Source organism: Poecilia formosa, unplaced genomic scaffold, assembly GCF_000485575.1.
Source record: "Poecilia formosa unplaced genomic scaffold, Poecilia_formosa-5.1.2 Scaffold275, whole genome shotgun sequence".
Lineage (NCBI taxonomy): Eukaryota > Metazoa > Chordata > Actinopteri > Cyprinodontiformes > Poeciliidae > Poecilia > Poecilia formosa.
Genome location: NW_006800214.1, coordinates 573,807 through 583,735, shown reverse-complemented (window position 1 = coordinate 583,735; position 9,929 = coordinate 573,807). Strand labels below are relative to the sequence as shown.

The 9,929-nt window shown below is 41.4% G+C and overlaps 1 protein-coding gene across 1 annotated transcript; it reads left to right on the top strand.

Annotated features, from left to right (window-relative positions):
* The first annotated feature begins 5,422 nt into the window (after positions 1–5,422).
* Positions 5,423–9,335, top strand: LOC103151231 (G-protein coupled receptor 35-like). The gene is made up of 2 exons (XM_016681255.1): positions 5,423–7,760; positions 7,966–9,335. The coding sequence occupies exons 1-2, from the start codon at positions 7,691–7,693 to the stop codon at positions 8,868–8,870; spliced, it is 975 nt and encodes a 324-aa protein (XP_016536741.1). The 5' UTR covers positions 5,423–7,690; the 3' UTR covers positions 8,871–9,335.
* The last annotated feature ends 594 nt before the right edge of the window (positions 9,336–9,929 follow it).

Below are 9,929 nucleotides of genomic sequence, written 5' to 3'. Positions count from 1 at the left end.
ATCTTTTGTTGTGATTTTAGGCCCTGCTCACGACGTCATGAGAATCACAAGCAAAACTTTGAGTCACAAACCAAAACTTAGAATAGCAAGAAAAGATTTCTGACATGCGCAAATAAGTTTGTTTTGCAAATAATGTTTTCACTTCATGAGACAAAAATGTGTGATTTTAATTTTTAAAGTTTTTTTTTTGAGCAAAACTCAGTAGGCTTTTCTCATGGTGACATGCATTAACAATGACATTTTTGCTTTTGTTTTTTTTTCTTTTTTCTGCAGTTCCACGTTAAAGTTTGAAGCAGCTCTGCTTTCCATCTTCATCTCCTCTGTAGCAAACAGCCAGCTCTTTTTTATATATAGATTACAGTCCACTAAAAGGTTGCATTGTGCCCTTGATTATATTTTTAATAGTGTAATTCTGTAAAGACAAAATATGTCTGGTGGTCTAGCTCTGATTTCCATATCTTGCTAATTTGCGGGTTTGAATATTGCAATACTTTCCTATAACAAAATAGACCTGCGGAAAGAAATTACTAATAAAATATCTTACATATGCATAGTTGTATGTATAGAGATTTTCTTTAGCTTTGATTGTATATCTCACAATTTTGTAATTAATCATTGTTTATTAAACTCTGAAAGCTGATAGGCTTTGTTAATATTCTGTCCTAGAAGGCGGTAAGATGTGCCCTTTTTTTTTTTTTATTTTGTTTTTGAGCACCTGCCCCTTTCGTGGTCTCTGCACGGCCCTGCCACTCCTGGCCAAAATCTCCGAACTTCAATTATGAAATTTGTTCTCGTGTGTTGCCATTCCCAGATGAGCTTTCATGGAAAAACTTTTTCGGTTATTTGATTATGTAAACAGCTTGCTAAGACACACACACACACACACACACACACACACACGCAGACACACACAATGAAATGCATTGAATTACAGCAGAGGATAATTGTCTCCCAGGATGCCTGGACTTGTCCTGAAGTACATAATCGGTAACAAATGTCTCCCTCATTCTGTCCGACACCTCTCCTCTTTGTTTCTCACAGAGCAGTTTAAACATCCACGCCCGATCATGCTCAAACGGAGGGAGGAATTAGTGCCGCTGACGCACTCCTGGACTCAAGCTAACAAAAGATTGTCATGATTGATTAATCTCATAATTAATTTGTCAATCCCTGTTTGCCTTCAGTGCAAAGCTGAGCCTGAAATCACTGCGCCCGCTGCTCCCCGCCCGCTCCAAAATGCAGGGAGCTGATGCAAATACAAATGTATGCCATGCAAAGACGTGGCGTGCAGGAAGCCAGGTCTCCATGGCAACTAGGCTGTGTTTATCTCCGGTGTGATTCAATGTGCTGTGCCATGTGAGCCTGACCTAGATATAAGGTATACGCCCAGGCGAGTGTGAACGCGCACACGCTGGCATCGCGCTCACATGGAACCGCACATGGAAAAACACGCCGCCACTGACTCCATGTTTGTGCCCGGAGCTGAAGCGAACCACGTTGGAAAAAGAAGAGACAAGCTACTCCAGTGTCCTGCTGTTTGTTGTTGTTGTTGTTGTTGTTGTTATTGTTGCTGTTTTTTTTCATCAGACATGATTATTCCTGTATCATGTGGTCTTATTTTCTTCTTTTTTTGACCCGGTGACCTAATTTTGCTGCTGAGCCATATAGCAAGGCTTTCATTTGCTCTTTGTCTCGGTTGAATGGTTTTTTTTATCCACCCATACCCTGAATGATCCTGCATTCCTGTTTGAGTCTAATAAAGGACTTCCTCAAAAAAAAAATATATATATTAAATCATCTTCTCCATGAAGCTTGCCAGTGGAGGGAAGCTTTTGGAAATTTCCTGGGTTCGGAATTGCTAAACACCAGTAGAGGACACGGATCGCCAATTCATTACTGACTGTGGAAACATCCCATGTAACTCTAGAAGCCTGGATTCTGGGCCTCTGCATCTTCCCTTTGGAGTTTGAGATTTTAATTTCTCAATAAAATGCCCCATTTATGTTCATTTCTGAATAGGACTTTGGTCCATTGTGTAACAGTGAAGTTCTTTTCCCCGTCAGCCCAGGTTAGATGCTTCTGACTTTGTCTGTGGTTCAGATGTTCCCCATGTTGCAGTTTTCCATATTATTTATGGAAGTTTTTTCTACCACATTTTTTCCTTCCACTCAACTCTCCATTCATATGGATTTTATACAGCATTGTGTGAACATCCGGCTTCTTTAGCAACGACCTTCTTTTAATTTGGATGCAGTTATGGAAATCTGCTTTCTATTCCGGGTGGCTCTCCTTGAAGGTCTGTTTTGTCTCTGCGGTGGTGTGAGCCCCATCTTTTATGGCGTAGCATATGCGGAAGCAGAAGCTGCGCTGAGAGGAAGCTTTTGGATAAGCTCATCAGAGAGCCTGGCTCTGACCTAAGATGCCCTCTTGACCCAGTGATGGGAGTCAGAAGTTAAGCAAAAATAACATCACTGTTGGACAATTTCTCACGCCTCGTGTATAAACCTGTTGCAGAACCGGAGACCACCTTCAGTGCAAATTTACCTTCTGTAAATTTGCCCTTACTGTACAGTCACTTACTCTTATTTTTTGCTTCCATTTGCCTGTTACTTTGCTGCTGGTACATCTTAATTTCTCCACAGCTCAGAACTTTCTAATCCTTTGCCGTCCCTGATGTCAACAGAGGGTAACGGAGCCTTTTCAGGATTCGCACTCTGCCCAGAAACATAGGCTTTTGCGTGACTATCTTTATTTACTGATATTAAAAGGCTTGTTTTATTCTTTTTTTCTGCACTTTCTTGAAATCTGCACAAGTAGATTTGTTTACTTACCTACTTTTATGTGGAAGCTGTTAAAGGCCATCGAAGAGGCAGCTACCATCAAATCAGCCTCCGTCGTGATTTACAGTGATTACAGCTGTAGGCCACAATAATCAAACAGATCCTTAAAATAAATCACAGTGGCTCCAGTGAACCTATATATATAATTAGAGTTTTGCTTTTTGAACTGAATTACCGGGAGGTGTGTATTTCCTATTCATGCTTCAATCAGAGGGCTCGTTCTACGTGTGCGATTTGTGCGGATTGATTATTTGTTGCCCCACTTTAAGAGCGTTTCAACACAACAGCAGCCAGCATGCCACCTCAGATTGTTTGCTTGCAGAGATAAACAGCACAGCGGAGAATCAGAATCAGGGATGCGTGAGATCTGGCAGCTCGGTTCATACGTAACCCCCGCCACATGACTCACTCATCCCGGATCGGACCGCAGAAACAGAGACATCCAGTGTTGGATTGGCAGTATAACACTCCAAGCTTATGTAATGCTTGGAATTTGCACTTTAGGCCCCTTTAGCCATGGTTCTCGGCCCATATTGTCACGGAACTGCCAGGACACATGATAAGTCACAAGTCAAAAAGTGTTATGAGGCTGTTCCATATCATATCAGACAACACAGCGTAGAAAATGTGCCTTATCCTCAAGACGTTTCCATAGGTGAAGGTCTTCGAAACAAGTCACACTTTCTGGAGGCTGTGAGCAGCATGACTTCTTCCAAAGGCTGAAGAACCTCAACAACAGATTGACGACCCCCACAAACATTATGTAATGTGGTGGGCGTTATGCAATCGCAAAAAAAAAAAAAAAAAAAAAAAGCTGGAGTTAATGACCGGAGCTGAGGCAGATAAATAGATCTAACATGTTGTTGCTGAGTCATCTGAGTTGACAAGCTGCGAGTTGTTTTCTGGGCTCATTTGGAGGACATGGGTCTCGGTGAAATGGACGACTGCGCCATGGTTGTCTTACTCAGAAGGTGTGCAAAAAAAAAAACTGCATTGCGTCACAGCGGGTAACAGATCAAAAAGAGAGAGAGAGAGAGGGAAGAGACAGGATGGGTTGGGAAGCAGGGGTGCAGCCAGCCAAGCCAGGAGGGAAGACAGGGAGGGGTGTGTCCTCACTGACCTAGTTAGAGCTAAATGGAAAACCCCCGCCCTCTCCTCCTCTTCCTCCTCCTCCTCCTGGCCTTGTCACTGACGTGTAAAGGGCACTTTCAAACATTACCGGACAGATAAAAGTGAATGCATGACGACAACGACGGGATCACATGGAAGATGGAGACAGAAATCCACTGAAACTAATGTACCAGGTCTGGGGACTATCTCAGGGAAAACCAGATGGGCCTAAACGGATTTCAAACAAATTAATTACAACAACATACTGCATCTAAAAATATTGAGCCGCCTCATATCCTGTGCGATATTGGGTTGTTTTTGCTTTTATTTCCACAGAACAATATCTGTGAGGCATGAGGGTTGCTTTTAATAACACCGGGACATAATAACTGCCAAATGCAGACTAATAAACAGGATTTAATCTAACATCTCCCGGGCTTTTTCCCCAACTCTGCTTTCTGCAAATATGGTGGTTTCAGGGTTGATTCAAAGCAAACGCCAGCCAAACAGGTGTTCTGACCAACAATCCGTCCTACCTTAACGAGTAAATACACCAAACGGATTACAAATGTCCTGCAGGAAGCAAGTTTGGCCATTTTTATCTTAGTACTTGCCGAGCTCTAGAATTTTTCTCTCACATTTTCTCTCATTGCAAGCACAAACTTCAACGCATCTAACTGGGATTGGATATTTGTGACAGAACAACACAGTAGAGTGCACAGAGCTCTGCTCAGTCCATTATCTGTGCAACCTAAACTGACAGGCTGGACCTGGAGAAGATCCGAACTGGCAACTCTGGAGGAGCAGCGGAGATGCATAACTCTGGTGGGAGAATAACAGGACATTTATCGGTCAAAGCCTAGCTCAGTTCGCCATATTTATGCAATCTAGAGGTCACGGTGAAAACCTAGAAGCTCAGACTAAAGTGAAACTTTTTGGTCTACATTCAAAATGCTATTGGTGGTGGAATGCTACCACAGTGAAAATGCCATGCCCCTGGTGAAACATGGTAAAATGTTGTTAGAATTTTGTTAGTATTGAGTTAAATTCAGGGACAAAATCTGAAAAAAGAAAAAGAAGTTGAGAATCAGCAGAGGCTTGCTTTCCACCACCACAACAACCCTAAAAATGCAGCTAGCGCTCCAGAGGAATGGATTAGATTAAGAAAAGTTTATTTGTTTGAGTGTCTTAGACCTAAATGTACTTTTTGCACGAACTTAAAACTGCTACTTACAGTTGCTCTCAGTCTAATATGACTGAGCTTGAGCTATTTTCCAAAGAATAATGGACAATAACGTCTATCTCTGGCTGGGCAAAGCTGGTACAGGCCAGTGGTGGAGAAAGTACTCAAAAAATGTACTTAAGTACAGTAACGAAGTACTTGTACTTCGTTACTGTAACTGTAACGAAGTACTTGTACTTCGTTACTGTAACGAAGTACAAGTAACGAAGTACTTGTACTTCGTTACTTCCCACCACTGGTACAGGCATACCACAAATAACAGTAGTGAAAGGTAGCTCTACAAAGTTCTGGCTCAGGGGTAGCTAAACATAAGTGCAAGTCACAAAAAAAGGAGAAATGAAAAAAAAGAGAAAAATATGCATGTCACACTTTTCAGAATGCATAATTTTTCTTCTTCTTTCTAATTATGCACTGTTTGTAGTTTTAATGTGAAGAAATGTGAGGCTTTGTTATTGTTTCCTACAGGATGGTGGTTTGATCTTCCTGTTTCCAGCCACTCATTCCCTTGATGAAAAGCATTAAACTCATTCAGCGAATTATTTATTTATTTTTTTTTTTCTTCAGAGTGCACTCTAAAACTTTCCTATAACCGGGCCGCCTTGCCTTAAATAGACTGAGCCAATAAAAAGGTGACTTTATTCTCCAAACCTTTCAGCCCCGTCATATGTTTTTGGGTCATGTATTTTGTCACTGGTTCCATTTGGCTCGTCCAAAAGGTTTCTTTTCCAGATTACATTTTCAGACAGCCCCCCCTTTTTCCTTGTTGTTTTTACAAAGCCTTTGGTTGTTCACGCTCTCTCCCCCCCTCCACCCGACTGGATGAAGTTTCAACTTCGGTCTTTCAGGACAAGCTGGAGTCTGAGGCAGATCCGAACTCCAAACGTTCAACAGAAAACCACAAAGGCAATAGTACAGTTTTCCAAACCAATTAAAAGTTTTCATGTTTAAACACTAGAAAAATACCAGACATCTGTAATGTGCAGGAAAATCTTTTTTCTTTCTTTCTTTCTTTTTTTTGTTTAAACCATTTTCGGTTGAGATTAAAATTGAAGCCAAGTACTGTTTCGATGTGGAGAGGAATCTCTAAAGTTTTCCAAAAGGTTGATTATTTCGCGATGTCAGTGAATGTTTGCACTTTCTACTCTCTGTTCTCAGTCACTCATTGAAATTGTGTGCATCAGAGAATCCCATTGCTGTAAGCAAGAGGGCAATACTGAAACCTCTCATGTTTCCAGAAAGAAACTTTAAATTATCCAATGATCTTTTAACACCTCTGATATTGTGAGGATCTGGTGTTAATTTAGGTTTCTGTGTTTTTTCAGTTGAGCATCCCTGTTGTTCCCGTCTCCCCTTGATTGTCCCCAGCTGTCCCTCTTTTCCCCTGATTATCTTCCCCAGTCTTTATACCCACCTGTGTGTCTTGCTCCCTGTCAGGTCCTCGTCTACTGACATTTGTCTGTTGTCGTTAATTATTTACCCGTTGCTACCAGAGTCGAAGCTTCTGCCACTGCTCTTCTGTGCTGCCTGGATTTTGTGTCCATTTAAAAACCATCATCTGCATCATAACCTGGGTCCGACCGCATCTACCTCACCACTTCAAACCCAACCTCATGACAGATATTGTGTATACCAAGAGGCTTTTTTTTTTTTTTTTTTTTTGAGGAAAAACAGGAGGAAATCCAGCTGGGACACATTGCCCCAGTGGCAGTTCTCGCATGATTGCTGATTTAGTCAAGCCCCTCCTTGTGCTGCCTCCAAACCATGACAAAATGAGATTCTGGGTTGGCATAAAGTGCGGTCCAGTCTCCCACAGAACACGTAAACTGGAGTTGCTGTTCTCAGTAGCAAGCAGGAGACGCCTAGTCTACGAAAGTGGATGCTAACTCCCCATTGACTTCACATGCATAAAAGTAATTGAAATTTATTTAGGGGACAGCTGACGACTAACAACCTTGATTTTTTTTTTTCTCAGTCTTTTACTCATTGAATGTCCTTTAAAATGCTGGGGGAGCTGACCCAAGGTTATATGAGACCTTGAGCACAATGGTTAATTTCTCAACTCTCACTGTCTGAACTACACTTGGCGTACCCAGGCCAGCAGGGGGCCCTTTCTATTCACAAACAAGTTCTGAACCTGTCTTGCATGAGATGAGACTTGACACTCTGTGTGCAATAAATCTGCATAACATTTTTTTTTAATTGTTGCCTTAAACTAATAGATTAACTTTCCAGTTTTGTTCTAATGAAGTGAGATGTTCCTTTTAAGAGGATTTTGAAATCGATGTCTGCATGTTCCTCTTGAGTCAGATTTAGTTCTTAGTATTGGTTATGCTGATGAACTTTTCTCAGCATAAACTAATTTCTTGTTTTCCTGGTATTTTAGAACTCAGCTTAAAAGGTCTTGAAGAATAATGAGCATGTGTGACTTGAAACGCCGTATTTAACAAAACAGGAAGGCAAAAACCGCACTCTTTGTAAGCAGGCGGGTTGATAACTCATGTCAGACATGCTGATGAAAAATCTTCATACAGTCAGAAACGCTGGTAGTCACGGGAGCAACACCTGTGGTAAGTTGCCCATTACCTTTTACCTTGTATGATTTTGACCAAAGGATCAATACTCATGTTTTATACCAGTTAATTTTAGCTTCATCTTCTTCAAACTTTGTTGAGTGTCAATGAGTTGAATGTCTGATTGTGGAGGGATTTTTCTTTGGGCGATCATCTATCAAACAAAGATCACGCTAACGGTTTTTTGATTATTTTATACAAGGTGGCTTCTTGCGGATGAAGTTCAAAATGTGCTCCAATGACAACACAACCACTATTGCAACCAGCAACACCACCGATCTATGCGTCAGCAGCGTCCTGGAGGGTTTGGGTTACAGTCTTGTGTTTCTCCTCGGTTTCGTCATCAACGGCGCTGCTCTGTGGGCCTTCGTCGCAAAGCGGGCCTCCTGGACCGACACCCACATCTACATGCTGAACTTGGCTCTGGCTGACTTTCTCCTGGTCCTTTTCCTTCCCTTCAGGATTTACGACGCCTTTTTCTGCCTGCCCAAGACTTGGCTCTGCACTTTCCTAATTTTTATTCACTTCATCAACATGTACGCCAGCATCCTGACCACGTCAGCCGTCAGCCTCCACCGCTACCTGACCATCAGGTTCCCGCTGCAGGCCAGATCATGGAAGAGGAGGAAGGAGGCAGCTGTCGCTGTCTGCTTGCTCATCTGGGTGGGTTTGGTTTTAATCGTTGTTGTTTTTCGCAACGATAACCATTATGAAAAACTCTGGTCATGCTATGAAAGATGTAAAAATAAGAGAATCCATAAACAATTTACCCTGCTCCTGTTGTCTCTCGGCTACCTGGCTCCTCTGCTGATAATTGTGTTCTGTTCCAGTCAGATCATCCGTATTTTGGGGAAAGAACTAAAGTCAGAGGAAAGGAAAAGTATCGTGGGAATAATAAAAGCAAACATGATTGTGTTTCTTGTCTGCTACACACCAATTCACATTGCGCATGTGGTAAGTTTGCTCTACAAGGTTCCACAAAACTGGAGGGACGTTTATCTACCAAGTCATACGTTTCTACAAGTGTCTGAGTGGATCGCCTCCACAAACTGCTGCTTTGATTCCATCAGCTACTATTTTTTATTAAAGACGTTTTACGCTCAGTGACACCTTAGAGCTGTCGGGTCAAAGGCTAAGAAAGTTAAGGCAGAGGGGCAAGGCGTTTAGTTCTGACTGAATCCCATTCTGTTGTTACATTGGAGGGTTTATATTTCCCTGCTGTCAGAGTCGGCCCAATGTTCATTAAAATTCCAAAATACTTTATTGATCTCAAAGGTAAATCAAATCAAAAGACTTAGCAGAGTCGTAGCAGATAGCAGAGAATCATTTCGAGCTCCGCTTTCAGGGACGCCCACCTTTCACCACATACCCACTTCTTCTGATCATTTCCTCAGCTATTTTGAGTTCAACTTGTTTTATAGTTTCTAACTGCATAAACAGATATGGGAAGCTGTATGTTGTGCTGTATTTCAAGTGCTGAAATGAATGAATGTTGTAATATTTCAGTTTACTGATGAGTCCTGTATGTCAGCTCAGATGTTGGCAACAATGAAAGTAAAATACTTTTCACAAGGATAACTAAGTTTTCTCCATTTTTACATTTGCTTCCTTTGTTTTTAGGCAACAAAATAAATAAACTTCCTTGTTTCATCTGAATGTTCAGTTCTATTTTAAGAATCTTGAGATTGAAGATCGGGTTCTGCTTCAAACTTCATGAGCTGAAACAGAAACATATCACACAGGAAACTCAAAACCCACACATGCAGCTAACCGTAAAAAGCAGCGAAGTCATGCAGATAAGATTTGCTTTTGAAAGAATGATAATGGAATACAATTACTATTTGCAAAGTCAGACAAGTTGGCAACAGGGAGCACGGCTCAGTTTGCAAGTGTATTTTTTATTTTATTTTTTTAAATCTTGCATTGATTGTTTTAAAAAAGCTTTCTGGGTTGAGTTTCAATCAAGCTGCACCTATTATTTGTTCATTTGCTGTTGTGTGCTTGTGAAGAACATTTGGTTTAATATGCTGTGAAAACCAACTGACATAGGTAAAGGCTAACCATTTATCACCATTCTCCACTGTATAGTTTCTTCCTGCATGTTCTCTGGTGACGTAAATGCAACCGATGACACCAATAAAAGCAACAACACAAAAGCCTTTTTAC